Source organism: Acanthaster planci, linkage group LG12 (assembly GCF_054643075.1).
Source record: "Acanthaster planci isolate LZ-2023a linkage group LG12, COTS_SCS, whole genome shotgun sequence".
Classification (NCBI taxonomy): domain Eukaryota; kingdom Metazoa; phylum Echinodermata; class Asteroidea; order Valvatida; family Acanthasteridae; genus Acanthaster; species Acanthaster planci.
Genome location: NC_141788.1, coordinates 4,516,502 through 4,538,468, shown reverse-complemented (window position 1 = coordinate 4,538,468; position 21,967 = coordinate 4,516,502). Strand labels below are relative to the sequence as shown.

At 42.2% G+C, this 21,967-nt stretch overlaps 2 protein-coding genes across 7 annotated transcripts; both read right to left on the bottom strand.

The window, feature by feature from the left end:
* Positions 1–1,552: 1,552 nt before the first annotated feature.
* On the bottom strand, positions 1,553–13,808 carry LOC110988464 (putative serine/threonine-protein kinase roco4). Of its 5 annotated transcripts, none has more exons than XM_087143954.1 (6): positions 13,688–13,808; positions 5,875–8,517; positions 5,334–5,471; positions 4,777–4,995; positions 3,341–3,419; positions 1,553–2,783 (listed from the first exon to the last, which is right to left on the bottom strand). In XM_087143954.1, the coding sequence occupies exons 2-6, from the start codon at positions 8,506–8,508 to the stop codon at positions 2,599–2,601; spliced, it is 3,255 nt and encodes a 1,084-aa protein (XP_087000080.1). In that variant the 5' UTR covers positions 8,509–8,517; positions 13,688–13,808; the 3' UTR covers positions 1,553–2,598. The 5 variants fall into 5 exon arrangements, with proteins under 5 accessions (XP_087000080.1, XP_022107662.2, XP_022107663.2 ...); XM_022251970.2 differs by lacking the exon at positions 13,688–13,808 and adding an exon at positions 10,203–13,685; XM_022251971.2 differs by lacking the exon at positions 13,688–13,808 and having other exon boundaries at positions 5,875–7,253; positions 7,718–7,857.
* LOC147797072 (uncharacterized) lies at positions 10,018–21,287 on the bottom strand. 2 transcript variants are annotated; one of them, XM_087143952.1, is made up of 4 exons: positions 20,604–21,287; positions 14,578–17,542; positions 14,091–14,238; positions 10,018–13,917 (listed from the first exon to the last, which is right to left on the bottom strand). In XM_087143952.1, the coding sequence occupies exons 2-4, from the start codon at positions 17,533–17,535 to the stop codon at positions 13,718–13,720; spliced, it is 3,306 nt and encodes a 1,101-aa protein (XP_087000078.1). In that variant the 5' UTR covers positions 17,536–17,542; positions 20,604–21,287; the 3' UTR covers positions 10,018–13,717. The 2 variants fall into 2 exon arrangements, with proteins under 2 accessions (XP_087000078.1, XP_022107659.2); XM_022251967.2 differs by having other exon boundaries at positions 14,578–17,545; positions 20,604–21,286.
* Positions 21,288–21,967: the final 680 nt, after the last annotated feature.

Genomic DNA, 21,967 nt, shown 5'->3' with positions numbered 1-21,967 from the left:
TACGGAAGCCCGTTAGTGCCGAAATAACGCAATATAACAATAACGCAAAAACATTGCAAAATAACACAATAGCTTTACAAAATAACGTAATAGCTTTGAGATATCACACAATAGTTTTCAAAATTTTAACCCGCAAAAATATTTTCTATTGCGAAATAACGCAATAACATTGCGAAATAACACAATAGTTCTACGGACATTTGGGGCACGTTCGCATGGTTATTCCGGGTAACAAGAGTAGGATCATGCACATTATACCCGGGTGCAGGAGTATACTCACCCTAACGAGAGTATACTCTCGCTGACCAGAGGGTCGCACTCCAGCCAGGCGAGTGCACTCTTGAGTGAGCAGTGCCAGTGATTTTCGCATGAAACAGTAACCGAGGACTGCTAAGCATGACATTACGCAAACTCGTGAGCTTCTACGTCCCTGTTGGTTTGAGTTATGATCACATTTTTGGCAGCAAATCATGGTAACATCGTAAGTTTTAAGGACCGTATAAGGACGTTTGGCCTATTATGGATTGTCCAGGAGAAAGAACAAGTCATAGATTTTTGATGTTGCTCTTTTCATGTTGGAGCAGTCGCGGGGCGCACTCGAGCGAGCTATACTCTTGTTAACACGATGGATGCACCACTACAGATCGATTCCTATAGACAGCAATGATAAATCCCCACACTTTTTTAAAAATACAACTCTCACAGGTGTCCAGGCTGCACAGAAACACGATGATCGACATGTCCCCTTTCATTTTCCTTTCAATTTTCGGCGGGTTGACCAATGAATTTTTGAGAAATTTTCACCAGAAGCAGACCACGCCTAAATGAAGAAAATGTCCCTGCCCAGAAAAGTAGCCATTTTGAAAAACATCCCTCTGCAAAACGGCCAAATAGTGCCACTTTCGGACCCGACTGCACTCAAATTGCTCAGAATTGGAAGCCCAAAGTCCGGGCCAGAGGTTCAGTGCCATATCTATCCAATTCCTCAATTTCATGGCTCTCAGGACTCTCTAATATAGAATATTTTGAGTGTATAACTTTTATTAATGAGCTCGGCGGACATATTTCGGGCCTTTTTGCGAGGGTGCACCCCGATACTCCTGAGCGTTCGAACGGCTGGGGTACGACCTGCAGGTCAGCGAGAGTATGATCTCGCTAACGGGGGAGTATACTCCTGCACCCGGGTATAATGTGCAAAGTTATTGCGTTATTTCGCAATAAAAAATGATTTTGCGTAGTTCAAAATGGCACTAGCGGGCTTCCGTAAGGTTCAACAGTAAAGCAAACACAACTAGGAATATGCCTATACCGAAAGTTTATGGGTCAACATCAATGAAAGAAAGCTGTATGTTGTAGAGTAAAGAACTTTAAACAGTTCGTTCTTAAAGTGACATGTTTTGTTCAGAAATGCATGTCAAGCCATTAATAGATTTGAAAATTTCCAAAATTTGATCGAATATTTTCCACCAGACATAAATACAGTGCAGACTCGGCCAAAAATAAAACAAAATTTTACACTAAACGTACAAAGGACTCAAACATTTCTTGAATGTTTCATAAATACTCATGGCTGAAATGCCACTTTTATGGTAGTTTATTGAACCTGTTCTGTGGAGACTTAGTGTTATGCTACTGTCCCGTCCACTATACTAATATTTATGGGGTTTCGATTGGGATTTGAGGGTAAAAAAATAACAATAGGCCTAATATATAGACGGCACTACACCGTCTGAACAGTTGTCATTGTATAACATAATACTGAAGCTGGTTGTGTACGATAGTGATATTTCTGCAGCTGGCAATACTGGTTATAAACCACGTCGGCTGACAACAGCCATATTTGCAAAAAATATAAGAAATTTGCCCTTGTAAACGGTTCTGAAGAAAGCTACCAAACTCTTGGCTCGTTATTTGGTGGGACTGGAAAAATCTTTTCCTTATAGCTCTACCCAATCTTTTTCAGTATGCTCTTCTTACATCTATAATTTATATTTCCACTCCTGAAGAAGGCTTGATTTCTACGTCTACTTCTCCATTTATGCAATCATTTCTCCACGTCTAAATTTCTATTTCTACTTTCATGCAGCAACCACTTCTGACATTCATGAATTCTTAAAACACCCCATCCGATTCTGACACGACGTACATTATGATATGACTCTCATTCCTCTCATTGTGTGAAAAATATACATATACACCATAAAGTTAATATAGTGGCTTATTTTGACTTATGTTTAACATGGTAATGTTAAAGACTGGTACCAGTATGTAAAGTTGCGACCAAAAGTTATGGCTGCGGCTCAAAATGTCCTTAACGGTCATAATTTTTGGCCCTTTTAGAGCAACGCTACATCACGATTAAGAGGAATAATCAAATTAAACCAGGAACAGTGAACAAAATGAGTTGTTAACTTTTTCAGTGAAGAAAGTACGTCCAGTCTGCTATTCAGCCTGAAGCCTAAAGAATCTCAGATGTCCAATTTCTGGCACTCAGCATCAATGGATTCTGATTCCACAATACAATTTAGTTACAATTTAGTTTAAAAAAACTTAGTGGCCAGCGATAAAGGCCGCTTTCTTTTCAGTCGTATTCTTTGCTTATTGTAAGGTGTCTCCCGCTCGTTCCCGTGTTGTGGTGCCCTCTGAGTTCTGGGCATTAGTGTCATACGGGCTGGCCTCAGTACGCTGCATGTTGAAAGTGGAGTTATGTACTTCGCCGATTACGGTCATTCGGTCGCTATTTTCTCCCACGACAAGTTCGTTTATAAAACTTGAAGAACGACCTGGGAATGGGAGAAAAATACCATAAGGGTCCGGCAGTCAGTAAGCTACTAGCGTCGTGCAATATGCAGAGCCCACTGTACGTATTCACCGAGAAAATGCAGCAGTCAGTACATAATTACGAGGACCTTCACCATGCCATCATGCCGGGTACTCCAATATAGGACGGGTCGCCCGTAAACTCCCACACGTGCATTTAATCATATGACGGATGTGCATGGCAACCATTTTTCCAGTAACTGCCTTTGTTATGGAGGGATAGCATATAATGTGTATCCCTGTTGAACAAAAACTCTAACCGGAAAAATGGTATCATGCACAACCTCTGTATTTTCAATGGGAAGTGTGACAAGCCCAATTCACCTTGGGTTGACACTTTGAGCCTGAATTTGAAGTGAACCCTTTAAGTTTCCTGCACGATAAGTTTCCTGAAGAACCGCCAAATCGAAAGCGTTCACTTAACCTTGAAAAAGATTTTGTAGACAAGGTTTCCTGTGGGATATGATGCGGTATTTTTTTAAGTTGCACTTTGCTTAAATTAACAGCCGTGTACACTCACCATCCCGTGGGGTCAGTGAACAGGCACTGTCAGACGAGACACAAGAGCTTGTTCTTCGTTTTCCACAGGTCACTTTAAGCTAAAGGTGAGTGTTGAAATAAGTTATAATTGGAACAATATCCATATTGTCGTCATACTATTGCGTCTTTTTTTTTCGCTGATTGTTCAAAATATACACAGAGAAATGGTCGCATGATTTGACTTGTGTATATTCATGAAATTGATTTCTTTTTATTTGCCTGAATACAAAACGAACATAAGCAGAAATTTCCACATGGCAACCATTAGGTTGCGGTGGGATATTTGACAATATTTAAATCATTCTTTTCGATCACATTTCTGTATTAAGAAACAGAAGCGGTACCCGCCAAACACGGAACTTAAAGGAATGGAACTGCAGAATACCAGTGATCATTGGTTTGTACTGTAAGGGACTAGTGAAACATTTCGATCAGTACCAGCTTCATATGATCTGATCTTTGTGACATCTGGTTAGGCAGAAAGGAAAAATGGGGGGTTACTTTTTCACTAATTCAGTGCGCAGCTAAGCCGTCGACTCGTTTGGCAACAGCAAGAGATGTTCGGTGACCTTTGTTTCACATCGAAATGAAAGACACTTTCAAGGGTACAATTTACGCGCACAAATATCTCTGTCGATCCTTTTTGAACTACATGCATAATTGCCTAATACCCCCCGCAAAAGAATAGGGTCACTCCGTTCTTTATAAGTAGCAGGTAGACTAAATTTGTTGGCCCTGCACTTGTTGGATTTTATTGGAATGTCAGATGCATGCAACCTTCCTTTGTGACACTGACCGTATTGTCCGGGATAACAAATATACCCAACTATCCGAGATTGGCGCTAACAACTAAGGGTACAGTCCACTAATTCAAACCCCATTGAAAACAGTGTAAAATCAGCACTGTTCAGGGCCTAATAGCATGCACGCCAACCTCCCTGAGATTTCTGAAACACAAATGAAATTCTTGTCACTAATCTTTCAATTTCTTTTCAATTTTTTGTGGGTTAACAAATTACATTTTTAATTATTCCCACAAAACAAAATTACCCCCAAAAGTGATTTTTCCGAAGTCTGATTGTAGCCATTTTTCAAGTGGCAACCCTCAACTTTCTTGATCTCGCGCACTTAGGAACATTTTTCAACGGTTGCTTTTAGCCATTCTGCTCTCATACGAAAGCTCAAAGACCCAGGGAGTTGATCCTGGCAAAGATTTACACAATCTCACCATTTTGGGGGCCAAACAATCTCCTTTTTCAAAAGAAATTCTCACTTGAATTAGTGGTCTGCACCCCTAAAAAGCGGGTCCACCAACGCACATCGTCCTTTTGCAGGTGACATCCTGGAGCGAGAACTGGGACCTATTCTCTCATGCCACAACACGGCAAGGTAATTGGATGCGGTTGGATTTAATACCTGAGGTGTGAGGTGGACTTCATGGTACCTTCCCTCCTGCATGAACGCTTTGCACTGCATGTTGGCGATGGGAAACGCCTCGTCGTGACCGCAGATCTTCAAGATTTTCAGCAGGCCGTCAGAGCTGCAGGTGTCGCAGATGGGCCCACAAGTGTACGGCAGCTCAGGAAAATCCATGCAGCGAATCTCCTCCAGAAGCCCCCGCAGATACTGCAAGACCTGGTAAGAGATATGCACACTAAAAAATGATCGCCTGCTATAAGCATCTTCGCCAGTGGTGGTTTCCCGCCATTACCTGCTGATTTGTGATTAAAAATTGTGGTCCAGAATTCACCGAAATTGGTGACTCTGGGAGGAAAAGCTTCTTTAGATCGAGCTAGAGTTCCACTTGGACGTGAATAAAAATTGTCATAACCAAAACTTTTTTGTGTGGGGCGGAGTTTTGAATAATGTGTGATAAACTGACACAATCAAAATGATCGGATGCACATTTCCCTGTTGTGACCAGTGCGACCTGTATTCACGCAAAGAAAGCCCAGTACGTACACTATACGCACCTGTAGGTTACACCGATTATTACTGATGTTATGGTGGATTGTCACTTCAATTGTATTCTGAGAGCATGCTATCTGCTGCAGTCGTACTACGTACAAGTTGGTTCCCTTGAGTCTGAAACGACCTCTTGTTTTGAACACCTACAAATTATGAAGCAAATGGAAAGCAATCAGAACATGTAACTTAAGTTTGTATTACCGAAAAGCTAAGATTAGAATTGTCAATGAACCATGGGAAAATCAAATCCAATTCCGATGTAAGCGGTACTGCTTTGTCATCCAGCAAATTTTAGAGATACAAGGAAATACAGTGTGGTGCAGAGAGATAGAATATGCACTAATATTTACAGAAATGCTCTTGCTTCCTTAAACTATTTTTAGTGTAACGTACTCCAGTGTTGCTATGGTTCTTTTCGTTGACATATCGAACACATTGTAGAAATCTGATAATTCAACAACGCTGTATTTCGAGTCAAGACTGTTGCTATTGAGATTGGCAAATGTAAACACAAAATGTGTGGACTTAATTTGCATGTATGCTCACCGATTCATGCTTACTGTCTTGAATATCCCTCTCACACCATAACTTAGCAAGAAGACGATGAAAGATGGGTTTGGGAGACACATGCTTGAAGTCAAAGATATACACTTCGTCATCCTCTGCAGGCACCCAGAAGTCTGCTTCTTCCCCTGTGAAGTCTGGAAGATGGCTTGGAAGGATGCAGTAGTTGGGAAGCTGACCAGACGCTAAGGATAGGGAAGGGTCCGTGTCTTGTTCCTGAAGTGACGGAGTTTGGGGACAAGACATCAAGGCGGACGAATAGACAGGTATCAGTAAGTTATAAGCCTCCATGAGCCGTAAACAGGGGAGCAGGGTATCGTCAGGACCAACAATGGTCTGGATGAGATTTTGAGAAACAATGCCTTTAGTTTCCAGGTCTAGCCAGTCTCTGGCTTGACTTCTCTTGCGGGATTCCCGCTGAGGAATAGAAACGATTGCCTGCAGAACATCCATCAGAGCCCCTGGACTAACGACTACATACCTGTTAAGGACCTGGTCATCATATCTGTATATAACGTCCCCAGTACGATGCAGGCTTACAAGGACCTGCTGCAGCTCTGCCACACTCATGTTTTCCTCTGCAATGTCCTGCAGAAGGTCAGAAATTTTCATGATCCAGGGCAGAAGGCCACGAGACTGCCTGTCTCGTACCTTGTTCAGAATACGAAGGTGTCGAATGGGGAACAGTTCCTTCATGTACGATGTTTTCTTTGCCAGTCTGATAACAGAGCTCCGAAGGTGAATCCCGTCTTGATCCATCACTTTGGAGTTCTCCACGACGTACAAGGGTCCCTTGTCACCATTGATGGCCAGAATACAGCAGAAGTCTTTATAAAGGGCCTCGTCTATCTTACCGGCAAAGTGGGAGAGGAAATCTTTAGAGACGCTGTCCCTGTGTGTGCCGACGACAAAAATCAGGGTATTAGGATCTGACTCCGCATTTTCTTGAGAGTCTTGAATTCTCTTGGACTGTGCCTTTATTGTGAAAAGCCACTGGCGTAAGCGCTGGAGCTGCTTCTCCTCATCCTGTCTGGCATCCTCCAAGCTGAACACTAGGAGATAAACAGCCTCTGTCGGTCTGAAGAATTGTTGCATGCTCTGGTAAACGCTGTCACCACCATTGTCCCAGAGATGAAGCTTAAGGCTGACAGGGTTGTCTCCGGTGGCAGAGGCCATTAGAAATTTCCGGAAGGTTGTAATTGGAATGGCGTCTTTTTCTAGGCGAAGGATCTCCTGAGCTGTTCTGAGGTCGTAGATGAGGAACCCCGAGGCAGCTACTAGGGAGAGGAAAACTGAAAATGGTGTCATCGACTCGCTGAAATAATTCAGCTGCCAACCGATCAGGTGACCCAGAGCGATTCCTGCGACGAAGCCAAAACCTTTTTTCAGATAATAAGGTAACATGAGCTTCCTCGTGGCAACTATTCCGCGAGCCTTAAGTACTGCGTAGGCATGCCCTAACCCCATAGACGCCCCAAGAAGTAAAACACACGTGCACATGTTCTCAGAGTATCCAGCCAAAACCTGAAACTTTGTCCCAGTAGCGACGCCAAGCAGAGCAAACAACCCCATGGCAGCTAAAGTGAGACTGCGCAACCTTACTTGCATTGGCTTTATGCCAAATCGCACCAGGAGGGGACCACTGAAGTTACCAATAACCAATGCGATAACAGTTTTATTCAAAGGTAGACTAAACTTTGACTTAGGGATCATGAGACAGAAAGCAATGGCTACGCCACTTCTGCATCCAAGCCCGGATAGTAAACCGAATGCAGTACATAAACCAAACAGACCCGAGTAAAGCACAACAACGGCGAGTACCAACCACAGAGAATCTTCTGGCAGAGTGTCTGCAATGTTAGTCAAGTATTCGTCTGCTCTGACAGCTGCTTCAGCGGCAGTAATCTGAAGCATGACAGGGGTGACAAAACGGTAGGCAGAATTGAAATCAGACTTGAAGAAAAGCTGATGTGACGTGAACATAGCAAGCCAGCACAAGATTCCGAAGTCACCTGGTGCGTAATGATAAGCAATGACAAACATGAGGATTGCCGAAATACTCATCTGCATTTGGGTTAGGGCAGACCTGCAGATCCCAGAGGGTGTCTCACCAGTGTTTCCGTCTGGGTCATCTTTTTTAACATTTGGTTCTCGCCTGGTTTTACGGCCAGTGATGCCCTTTGTTGTTGTTTCTTGGGCTTTTTCGCCTACATGTTGGTGCAGAGTTCCCCCCATGCTGTCGACGTCCGCACAGACAAACCAAGCAGCGGAGACAGTCGGGTCGTCTGCCGGTGAAAGTTGCCCATCGTTATCGCAGGCCATCCAGGCCTGCCTCTGCTCAAACACCTCGCACGCGGTGATCTCGATCCCCTCTGTCATCTTGGGCTCCAGAGTGGGATCGCACACTTCACCTTGTAAGTACTTCAGGGTACTAGACTTGCCGACACCCTTGTCGCCTATGGTGAGGATCCGGAGGCGATTACACTGCAGAGAGCCGTTGTCTAATGCTTCTTTAAATCGCTGGTGGAAAAGCTCGTCCTTGGCCAACACACTACGATTGTAGCTGCGGCCGAAGCCTTTGAAACCACGTAGGTAGGTTGATACTCTCGTATCCATTTCATGGACCTGTTCGCAGAAATTCAAAATTAAAGGAACAAACAATCTTAATTGTTTTCTCTTGTATTAGAATGTTTAAAATGTTATCTCTAACATAAAAAATTGCTCAAGTCACATTTTAACCCAGCAAGTAAAAACGGCAACTATGCCCTACATTTGGTTCTGTCGATCTAATCCATTTGGATTAGTAATAATATTGGCTAATTATGACCACAAAAAGGGACCGTACCTGTTAAAAGAGAAAGATCCAAATCTTCACAAAACAAGGTGTTTTCATTGTTTTGGCTTGCATGCCATAGAAATAACTTTTAAAAGACAAAATTGGGGTTACACGCCACGAACAGACAGTTTTTGGCTGATGACAGTATAAGCCATTGGGTAATCCTTCGATATTTTGGTTGATTTTTTAGGTTAGTCATATCATATTTTCGGTATCGATTTTCCCGACCCCCATAGAAGAGAGAGCAAAACGAGAGAGAGAGTAAAAAGGCAAATATTACTTGATAACTATCTGGGGTGCAACGTTTGTCCATTTCATGTAATTTACCGGGCGGATCCATAAAATTTGCTCGGGGGAGGGGGGAAATTTGAGGTGGGGCTACTTCATGTAGCTGTCACCATTGGTGAAAAACCATTTGATTTGTTTGTTTTGTCCTTGATCGCACAAGTAAAAACTAAAGACCGTTAAGTGGTTTATACTTATTAAGGAGTCCTTCAACTTTATATACCCAGTGTTGCCAAAGGTGGGTTTAATCTTTCTATTCAATGACAAACCACGAAGAAGATTCAGAACAAGACAATTATGCATTGAGCCCTTTGAGTCCTTTAATGTAGCATTATGTGCGTTCAACTTGTATTTGTTTACCCACGGTTTTTTTAGTTTTTTGACTGACTTATCTTTCTCCTGGGCCCCAAAATATGAAAACAACAGGCTTAAAAACACAGTCCCTAAACGAAACCCGCTGACAGGATCACAGTTTTTGTAATGGACACGTATCTTGATGATCGCAAACTCAATTTAGAAAACTTCAGAAAGTTTTCTTTATTTTGTGTAGAATTTTACATTATGCTTTAATATTGTGCTGGTGTGTCAAATAGACCTATATGTATTTCTTATGGTCTCCACAACAATATCCAATTGATAAGCCTCCGCGTTGCAGAGTTGCGTGGCGGGTTGAAACTTGGCTAATGTACTAAAGGTGAACGTACGAAATGCCTGTGTTCGCGGCTGGTACGGGTGGATCATTCCACCACACAGATGGGCGAACCGGTAGATTCGGCTTAGACTCCAGTTTTGCTGGTTCCAGTTAGAACTTAGACGTGGTTTCGAACGCTGGTTCAAAATGGCTTGAACAAGCGAAACCAAAGTCTAAGTCGAATCTACTCGTTTCGAAAACGATCTGCTGTTTACAATAACATATACACCCCAACACATTACAAACAGCCTAGTGAAACGCGACATGCACCCTTGACAAAACATGAATAAAATAATTTAGATGTGGTCAGTAGTTTAAATTAAATTCGCTTTATTCGACGTTTCCACAAGCCTACGAGGGATTGTTAATGAACAAGTGAACAAACTGTTAACACACGTAAACAACACGTCAACAGAAATTAGCCAGAAAGAACAAGGGTCACACGGCTTCTGCTTGGGATGAACAACGTACACACATGACACGAAAGCATGTACTCACACTGAAATTCAGTCTATTGCAAAGCCAACGGCGTCTGCCTGGGTGCACATTCAGATTTCATGGGATGAAGGGGGAGACGTTCCAGAAGGGCTTCGTTTTGCTGACTTGCTTCAAAAATACAGGGGGTATTTGGCACATACAACGTAAACACAAATCCACCCAGTGAAACAGTGGCTCGCACTGCAGTACCGTGTGTGTACGTAAATATTTCTTCTGGAATATTGCCAAACGTGTCGTAGCAACTAGGATTGATGTACACAATATTGTCGATTTCGAAATACCGCCGGGAAATCCCGGCGTTTTCGACGCGACTAGTCTGGTGTCCGACTACAGTTGATATAGCCATGCAAATGTTCGCAATTCAGCACTATCAACAAAGAGCAGTTTACCAGACGATGAACCCTGTGCTGCCACACTGAATTGAAAACATCCATATAATAATGTATAGACAAAATGTAATCGGTGCACTGCAGAATTTAATCCAGTGTGGGGTTAGTTGAATTTGACCTTGGTAAACAGTGTGCGCCTAAATACATGTTTTCACCAAGAGCAAAACAATAACAAAGTCTTGGAACCAAGACTTACTCGTGACTTAAAGGGGCGTCATATAAAAACCCGTGTTGCAATAATATTATCATTATTCATGGTTTAGTAACCAAACTCTCGCAGCTAAAGGCTGAATTTCAGTTTTATTTACAATTATTACTTTAAAACTATCAAAACCAGAACAGTAAAAATACAGGTATGCACATCAAATAAAAAGTGTATATAAAATTGATTGATAAAAACACCAAAATTTTATCAAACAATTGAATGACCAAAATGACATACAACACCAAAAAGGACACTAGATACATGCGTACAAATCAACGTACCGACATACACACATGCAATGTGTACACACTCCCCACCCGCAACGCAAACCAACCCCAAACCTCCCAAAACCATCCCTAATACACCTGTTCATTTCATGAACATGATCACTTGGGCCACCCGAACCATGAACTTGTCTCAGCTTAGGTCATTAATTAAGCGTTTTTGCGACTTGGTTATGCCTCTAGGACGGTCATTGTGCGACCAAAAGAGAACCAAAGATTGAAGTTGGTTCAGTGCCGATTGAAAATGGCGGGGAAAAAAAGCATAATATCTGCCACCCGTCGAAGGAATAAATTATACATTTCAAAATTCGCTGTTACATGCAGCGAATCAAGAGATACTTTCTTCTAGAACGTAGACCTACATGAAAAGAGAGACCACCACTGGAGATAAAAATGTCGAATACCGAGTGACAGTGATGTCCGAACAGTGCCGTCTGCTTCCTTGCGCTTGCATCTGTAAGATGACGTAACTGTTTCTGGTTCTTCGCGTTTGTGGGCCACCCTTCATAGGTTTCTGGTTAATGATTTGACGCCGAAACAAGCCTCTGGTGACATCTTAGTGTACCGCTCACGTGAAACGAGCCTTTCCACAAACTCGTGGGAACAGCCAACTAGTCTAGCAATATACATGTATTTGTTTGTCAGAAGATTTCCAGTCTAAACATCAGCTCACTGAATGATTTAGTCCACTATTAGGAGTATAATTATGATGTAAAAATTATTATAAGCTTTTGAGAAACAGAATAAAAAAAGACTCAGAAACATGAATATGATTGGTTAATTCTTGATGGCAGAGTTCCAAATCTTTATATAACAATGATATTAAGGTCCAAGCTACATATGAAAATGTAATCTGGTTCGCCACGATGCATACTTCGTCGGGATCCTGCCAGACTAGGTGGCAGGAAGTCATTTTTTACAAGTCCAAGTCAAGTCACAAGTAATTTTATGCAAGTCCAAGTCAAGTTACAAGTCATTTGGTCTAAACACAAGTCAAGTCACAAGTCATTTGGTCTAAATACAAGTCAAATCACAAGTCTCTTTGTCCAAGTGGAAGTCAAGCTTCACATTATTTTGTCCAGCTGTAATCAGCAAAAAGAACCAGGCATCAACTTACGGAGTTACAAGCTATAAAAATATATGGGGCCGGTCGAGTATAGCGTCTGACTTGGGTTGGTAACAAGTCATTTTTTTGCAAGTCGATACACAAAATAGACCATTCCTTCTAAAACTATCGTGTGCGAAGAAAAGGAAACAAATACAGTTTATCAAATAGGGTATTACTCTTTCACATTCAATTACACTTCTCCCTAAAAACGCTATATGCGATAATTATGATGCACAAGTCAACGTAGTGGTTTTTCACACTTCACTTAATATACATTGCTAGTTAAAGTTAAGGTAAAGATGTTAAGTGTAAAGAGTAAGATAGCTTGACATTGCTGAATTTATTAAAGTAGATGTTCCCTGTACAAATTCCAACCCGCTGGTTAAACTGGCTTATTCCTAATACTAAATTCAGGCATGTGCTTGTTAAGTTGTCGCCCTTGACTTTATTTTGCCGATTTTGCAAACAATTATCATAGTAATAACAATTATTGTATTCCCCTACTCAGCTTGCTATCACAGCTTACTATGAAACAGCAGCAAAAGGTTAGTTTCATGTTCATGCACTGTAAATGTCCGGTCGATTATAGCTCCTTGAGAGCTCGATATGACCGCCATCAACAGTTATTTGAAATCCGTTAAGAGAAATAGTCTGCAGTCCATCTCGGTGGCAAGTCATACTTATTATTTAAACGACACAATGATCAAATAGTACTTTCTACAAATTCAAACAAAGCAAAGCTTTTGCTCACACTACATCCCGTAACGTGACAAATTTAATAGGTTGTTCACTAACTTCGGGTACTTTAAAATGATTCTGAATGCCCGCGTCTTGTTATAAAAATAGATGACACATTTTTGATGGTCGCATAAAAGTCACGAGGGAGAAAGATCAATGCCGTTTCTTCATCTACTTTTGTTGCGATAATTAGTACTACAGTGGAACACCACACTGGTGAATGTCACACAGCATTTTCATACATAACACAACACAACCCAATGAAACAAAAACCAATGTAGCGCCCAACGGGAGTAATACAAAACCACCTAATGTACACTGTGCCATGTGTATGTTTGACCTCATATAAAGAACAGCGCCACCTATTTTCTCCATGAAATCAGCCTTGCCCCACAAGCATAAGCATGTTCGTCCATGTTCGTTCGTCCATGCATTAGGGCAATAGGATGGACTGGTTTTTCCTCACAATTTTTGCGAGGGAAGGCAACGGAAGTGCAGGTGTTGCAAAGCAGGTTTCTTGCCAATTCCGAATTGAAAAAGAACACTGCAATTTGTGCGTATATCTCGACCATCTAAACAAATCTACACCCTACTGGTGTAGTAGGCATATGCTGTGTACTTTCAGGCCATGGGTACATTCGAGTAGCTTCCATGAGTTGACTCCGGTTGAAATTCAACCCCATAGACTAGCTTAATTGGCATACAGTACTTACGATAAGGATTGCCCTTTGAAAGCTAAATCGCACGTATCCAATACTAACCACATCATTTTGTACGCCTTCGCTATGACTTCAGTGTGGAGTCATTTGGGAGCGTATTTCTTGCATGATATCCATTCGCTCAAGCGACGGTCTACCAAGCACTTCCAGCAAGTCGCCGACCGTCACGTCGCCACCAATCGCGGCCCATTCTCGCAGCAGACACTCAGTCGGGCTACCGACCCGCTCGCTGTCCAACACCGCTACGGATTCCACGTCTTTACCCAACTCCCCTTCGGAAAGAGAAATGATCCAGAAAGCCACAACTATTATACAAAAATATACTGAACAATATCCAAATAATAAACCCCGTTATCAGACGACTGGGTCGTTGATTACATGTAACTGAATTATTCGCCCCAAAGCACAGCGGCGGCCGCACTGCAAAAACAAAGGAGATACCTACCCGCCAGGGTCTTCCAGTTCCTTGTATCTGGAAAAATGTCGAGCATCTGGCACACTTTATGAAAAATGCCTGGAGGAAGTTTCGTAATTGCAGTCTTTATGGTGAATGTCACCTTTTGCGGACGACTGGAGGAACTACGCTGTATATCCTGTCAAGGTGTCATATATCAGACTGAGAGATTAGGACTGCAGTACGTGACGTTGTACTTAAAATTTAAATTTTAGCGATTATATCTTTTTCCCTTAATCCGCTGATATTTTTCGCCTCTTGTCTGAATCCTCTCCTTTAAGGATCAGTACAGGGCGCCATTTACTCACAGTTACGATCTAATAACCAGACAACCGTACTTAATCACACATTAACAAGCTTTTAGCACATCGTGAGAAACTACCATACTTCTTAAGTTGCAGGGCTATATGGAAGGATGATGATAATTCCATTTGTTCAATCATTTGTGGAACACTTCTCTTCCAATTGATATACTTACCTGAGATTTGCACCCAGTCAGCATCCACTCGTACCTATTTTGACCACACAGCATTACAGCAGGGGACGTTGTAGGAAACGCCTGGTCATGCCCTGATATCTTCAGCACGTGGATTTTGGCCTCGTGGCGATTGTTGTTCCCACAGCTGTCTTCGGACATGATCTCCTTCGATTGGTCCGACGTGACCTTGTGCACGCAGTAAGGGCAGCGAGGACCGAATGTGAAACACAGATGTGGGTAGTCCCGAGCAACTATGCTTCTCACGACGTTCAGCAAGAATCTGAGTAGATGACTGGCGGGATGTTGCTCCTCGAAGGCAAGGACGGTGACTGACAGAAGCATCTGTTGGCGAGATCGTCTTTCAAGCTGCAACTTAAAGACAAACTTTGCACCAATGTGGAAACGACACCGGTCTGCAAAAATCAGAGGCTTCGAGGAGGAGTCGAACTTGTCTACACAGGCGTGAGTCAGGCATCGAGTTAGGAGACGGTAGTAGACGGTGCTGGGATCGAAGAAATCAAAATCAAAGTAAAAGACCTCTTCCTTTTCCGTCGGCTGCCAGAACTCTGTTGGCTCACCCTGGTAAGGACAAAGCATGGCCGGCACTAAAAAGGACTTCTGCGAGCTGTGTGGATTTAAAACTGGCATTACGGGACACATGAGGTCATATGCCTGGAGAAGCTTGGTTAGGAGTGGCACAAGATGGCACATGTCGCCGTAAATATGTTGCAGGAGACCTTCAGTGATGATTCCACTGTTTTCATAATTTCTCCAATCTACAGCAAAGCGATGCGATCTTCTAGAACCACGAGGGACTTGTACAAGTTTCTTCATGACATCAACTAGGAACTGAGGGTCCAATACAACGTACTGCCGCAAAACGTCGTCTTTATCTTTGTGAATGATTTCTCCAGCTTCGCAGAAAAACTTGAGCATGTTCTTCAAGTCTTTTTCATTTGTCACATCGCAGATTTCCCTGGCAAGGTCTCTTATTTGATCCAATGTCATCACGTTAGCAGCCTTCTCTGCCCGTTTTCGGTGTCTCTGAATCTCGCGATAGAAGTGCAGATACTTGATGGGATATTTTTCCTGGGCGTACTCGGCACTCTCAACTCGTCTGAATATTTCGGCTCGTAACTGCTTGAAATCTTCGTCAATGGGTTGCGAATTCTCGACAAGGAACAACGGTTTGTCGTTCAGTGGGTTCAAAACCAGTCGGTGGCAAAATGGAGAAGCAATTCTACGGTGAAGTTCATTAGTGATACGCGTCCTGTTCGCCTCAGAAACGCTCTCTTTGTGGGTGCCGACAATGATGACAACAGCGTCTGGGTGACGCGCATGCGCACAGACTGAATGTAACCAAAAGAGAAGTTTCTGTAGCTGTCCTTCCTCGTCAGAAACAGCAGCCTGGAGATTGAAGACGATCACATACAGAGCTCTGTCAGGCATGAAGATGTGATGCGTACAGTGGTAGAGTGTGTCCCCAGCAAAGTCCCACAGACTTAGCTTGGTCTCTAAGACCGGATGTCCCTTTAAGACAGCCTTCATCTTTGCTCGCATCAGCTTAATGGGAAAGACCTGCTTCGCACGCCAGATCTTGTAGGTGGTGTGAAGATCAAACAAGGGATGTGCGGTGATCGATAGAACGTACAATGCAAGAGAGGGCAAGGAGGCGTTTGGTACCCTCAGAGACCAACCACACATGTGGGCAAGGTATAGACCTATCAGAAAACCCACCATTTTCTTGGTCAGGTAACTAGCCTCAAAGCCGTATTTCAGAACCGTCCTCCGGCCAAATATGGCACCCCAAGTGCCGACAAGTGTCATAGCGAAGCCATTGAGAAAGATGAACCAGTAAGGTCGATAGTTGCACCCACCTTCCGAGGACAACCCGAGAAGCAAGACCCCGAAACCCCAGCAGATGGCTGCTCTACTCTTGTGCAGTCGATTGTCAGACGTGCAGTATTTGTACCATCCCAATCCGATGACTCCTCCCACTCCGTAGACTCCACCTAGTAGGAACATTTTGCAAGATGTTTTCAATCCTTCGACAACGGTATCCAGAGTGAGGTTCGTTTCAGCTGGGTGGACGCACGCAGAGAAAGCCACGGCAATACCTGTGCGAAAGCCCAAACCGTTGCCTAATCCCACCATTAAGGTGTTCAGCATATTCAACATGATGTTCTTCACTATGAAATATATTACGTCTTGTCTGGAATTGTTATCGTCCTCTTTACAGGCCAGGACTTCAAGTGGATGATCAATTCGCATCATGGCCTCAAAGAGAGCACAAACCAATGACATGGATGTTGCAAACCGGTATGCGTTGTTGTAATCCACTGACAAAGACGTCACCGCAATGGAGCACCACACAAATACCACATAGCCGTATTGGAATATTCCCAGGGTAAAGACAACCACCACGGCAAGTATGAGCTGTGCCGCTATCTTCATTAGATGAGCGAGTGATGGATAGCAAGGTTCCGGGGCGGGTGAGGTTTGGGCCGGTTTGAAGGCTTTTCTATTGCTGTTCTCATCAATCTCAGGCCCACCTGAAGACACTTCCCCAAGAACTGCCGCCGCAGAAGCGCATTCCCGGATGTCATCTGCCTTGGCCTCTTCAGATTCATTCCACTGCTTGTCCACGTTGGTCACATGACACATGCGCGTCTCGATACCCTCGGTCGGCTGTTCCCGAATGTCAAACTCTCTGCCCATGAGCCGGTTCAGTAAGCTGGTCTTGCCGGCACGAGGTTCGCCAAGGATCAGGACCCGTGCTCGGTTGGTCGGTAACCGACCGTTGGTTTGGGCGGTAGTGTATGCTTCTTTGAGGGACGGGTCGTTCACCATTACACTGAGGTTGAGACTCCTGGTTCCGAAATCGGACAGACCCGACAGCACCTTTTCGACGATGCTGCTACCTTGTCCCACCGAAGACAGACGCTTCCTCGACTCCATTGTGAATCTGCTGTGATTTATAAACACATAATATAATGATAATAATTACAGCATATATATAGCGCCATATATCCAAAATAATTTGCTCATAGGCGCAGAAATAAGTTTAAAATAGCACATCAAAATAAGACGCTATGAGACACGGCAAACAAAATGAATCTACACTGTGTAAACTTTTGACCAAATTTTTTTGAAACCAAAATAGTAATACAGTGTTTAAATCGATCCAAAGTCACTTCATTTACAACGACATAATAAACTAAAACACTAGTTTTGATATACACTGTATAAATGCCCTTGTGAATAGTGCAGATTACTGTGTCAGGTTTTTGTCTTGCCATATTTTCAAGCGAGCCTTTTCATTTTGAACATTAACAAGAAGATAAAATATGAGAAAGATTCAAGTGATGCGTGTAACTCACCATCAGCATTTGTTTATATACAGAAAATTCAAATGCCGTCATGCTTTATAATAAGGTATTTCTTGATTTAGATTAAAAGAAAATTGGCATATGTTCCTATTTTACTCGTTCTAATTTTGCAAGAAACCAAGCAAAGCACACTAAACTACATAGAAAACAAAATTTTAAAATTATTTTAAAGGGCACAGCAAATTCATTACTGTAATTTGTCGTATCGTTATGGTTGAAAGTTTACATAGGCCTACACGTTGACTGAAAGTAATTTGTTCCATTTTCAAGAATTACCATACACCCACATTTTCTCTTGTACGCAAGTGTAACTAAAGTAACTGCTCTGGTGGATTATCCACATAAGAAAGAACGATTGACAGGATTTAAGTATTACGAACTATAATTTATACATTATTATAAAAGTAACCATTGCCGACATTATTTTGAAGCCCACTTGAATTATCTCACACACAAAAAATTAGCAGGAGGAAGTAACTTTGAAAAAAGAAAGTTCCACAATCCCGCGGTTCAAACATGAACGGAAATAACACTGAAATCGGAAAGCACACTCTGCTCTTGGATCGGAAGGTTCAACTCCACGAGTGTAATGCGATCTTCTTTCTATAAAGGGATTGAGAGTGAAGTAGACAATGATACAAGGTAATAAAAGGAATGTCACCACAGGGAGCTAGTAGGCCAGACAACATCGATGGAAATATTTCTACTGCCACTTCAGCTGTTTATGTCCTTTACATTTCTTATTTTCGAAATCCGTATCTCATAGAATGTCGAGTTTGAGGATGTTGGTTTGCAGGCTGGCAGTGTGCAGTGAACTAAACATTTACCAGCAAAATCGAAATACTGAGTGAAGGAAAATGTTTAGGTTTTATACAAAAATATTTAAAGTGTGACCTTTGTCCACAAGCCCGGACAAAGAGGCAAAGTTGAACGAAAACTTTTACAATGAAATTTTAATAGATTGGGCAACAGGGTCTAAATCCCTTCTCGTGAGGTTATAAAAGGAGGAATAAATAATGCAAATTGAACATTATTGGAAACCGAACTGTCAGGAGAACTGGAAAATGCACACAAATTTTGTTCTGTTTGTAAACTACTAAATGCGAACAGGTCACACATTCTCATTACAAATTGTAAAGATATGATAGAATGATAGATAACGTTATAGCGAAAAATTTACCCAAAATACGACTTCCAAGCATTTTTCCTCATATGAAAAGCTACGGTACATTGGATAATTAGCATGCACTTGTCTTACCCGGAACCAGGGTCCAAGATCGTTATAAATTTAATTCCCTTTACAATCCAATTATATGATGTTATCTTTGTGTTCTAAGAAAGTGATTGCAGATGGCAGTAACAAATAAAACAGTTTCATTTGAATTTGCTTTTTTGCATATGAAATGCATGTGCTAAAATTTCTTTTCCTTTGCGCATGCGCGTAACAGTGAAATAAAGGTGAAATAAGTGTTGTTTCGTAAAAAGTGCGTAAAGGATTCGGGTGTAGTGTATCCTAACCTGACTATCATTATTGCTGTGCGAATTCAGTTTGTGTACCGTTATGCGACCAAAATCTATGTGCGCTTCACACGATATCAACCGGAACTCTCAGTCTTTGTTGTCAAATGTGTTAGCGTGTTCATTGTTTTGCTTGCGTTTTCAGCAAGCTTTTGGATTTGTTGGTTACGCATCAACCCAAGTCGCTTTTGTATAACGGGCTAAGTGAAATTAAGCCGCCCCACCAGTGTCTTCAAACAGCCTGGTGTTATTGACTGCAGTGAAAGTGGATCGTGATTATCGAAGTGCATAAAGCCCCCTGGCCTGGCGTCAAGAGTGCCAACTTTTGTTTGTTGAATTGGGTATTATAGATGCGCTGCTTAGAATCACAATGGATGGCTAATCTTTAAAGGTAATATGACAAATAATTTTAAGACTACTTCATCACAAAGTTCTGCCTAAATTATTTTTTTATGGAGAGAAGTAACAGAGAGTTCTTGGCCATAAACTCTTATGATTCTACGAGGGCCCCGAATTTGACATAGACCCCCGGTACGATGTCAGATATCCAGAGAAACCATCGCCGAGAGCCAAACTGACGTCCAATCCGCTCCTTCCTTTTCAAACTTCCTTTTCCCGGTCGTTGGCGCTAATTTACACCCTCGACTTTGTTGGTTTTCTGCTAATTTTGATGAGTGCATTTTGACACAGGGGGTAGATTTTGTTTTGCAGTTTCTACATGTCATGAATGTGCGGGGGGTGGGGGGTAATGTGGCACCAATGCAACAATGAAAGGAGATCAAACACATTTCTGTGTCGTAAGAAAAATCAACCAATGATTATTCACAAGAGACTGACTAAGACGTCCTAAGTTGTGCAAAAGACTGCTCAGCGTTTTTACAAAGAATTCGCAAGCAACATTTTTCTTTTTACTTTTCCGACCTCTAACGTGCCAGGTGCTGAGAACCACTTCACAAGTCGTTACAGCAGTAAGGCAATATCGCGTATCATTCGGCCCAGACAAAGTCCAGCACGTGTCGACCTAATTACCCACGCCAACATAACCATGTTTTTACAGCCAGCTATCATCGCCACTACAACAAATAAACTGAATTTTATGATACAACCTAACGTCCTTACCGATATCCGAGTCTGGGTTTGTAAGAGCTGCTCTGGTGTTCAGTTGGGGAAAATGGAATTTTTGCACAGCAGTCCGCGATGGCGTTCAGTTACCAACCAACGACCTACATGTATTGTTCAGTACGAAAGCGAACTGCTGTATTCATCGCCAGGGGTTGACTTTTGTCCTGCTCGTCCGCATAATGTTCATAGCGTGTACATAAATAGCCAAGATGTCATTCGAGGAAGTGATCAGGAGTTCGTGGGACTTTCCAACACGAATGACGTGCGTCGTAGACTTGAGTCAGTATTGTCGAAATTTAAAACCATGACTTGAATTACTCGAAATGCTTCCGTTGGCATCGCATATCACATGGCATGGTCCACAAACCAGTAGTATCGATATTTTTTTTTTTAATTTTTGGCAGTGCGTGTGGGAATTTTGTTTCAAAACATGTTTCCCTTTTTATAGAGTTTCTAGAACAATGAGTTTACTCGCTCATTTTAATTTTTAGGTTAATCAATTCACAGTTTTCTGTAAATGTAACTTTCAGATCTTATTTCCCGTAGGGCCTATTAATCGTGACTGTCACTCTTCCAATGCAATGCTTGTGGTTTGTCCTTGTACACGTAATTGTGTACACATCATGTAGTAAATCATATAGTTTCTACCAATTAGGGCATGACCTTGCAAACCCTGGCACTAACATATTTTGTCGTACCATGAAGTGACAATAGAGGTTTCTCAGTACAGAATTATTGTTCGAGGATAAATACCCATCATGCACAGCAATTGCTTCTTAGAATCAAGTCAAAATCCATGACTGAGATTTCCTTTCTTATGTTTTCTTTTTGCAACTGCCTGTTTTTCACTCGTTAAAAACAATGTGTCATAAGTAGCTCCTCGGCCAGTCACCCAGTCCGTCAGATAAGCTTATAGTCATAGAGTCACCATTTTTAGTCAAATGATTCTGCAGTCCTCAATAATCGTGGGGTACAAGTCAGCAATAATTTCTCAATAAAGTATTCCAGTTCACTTAATCGCACTTGTTATCACAAACGTTCCGTTATTTTCAAATAAAGTCAAAGTTAATCACATCATTGCCAACTTCACGTCTGTGTATGGACTGCATTTACTACGATTTTAATTGAAGACAGCTTCAAACCATCTCTTGGATCTTTGGCCATGTCTAGAATCCACACGGTCATCGGCAGATGGGACAACAGAGGCCACGCCCCCCTTGCAAAAAGAGGCATTTTAATGTGATTAGAGAAAGGTGACATTTTTGCACTGTTTCATTCCCCCTCCCAAAAAAAGCCCCCAGAATTTAGTCTCGCCATATGGGTTACATGAATCTCATATATTTTTACCTTTAATGAATCAA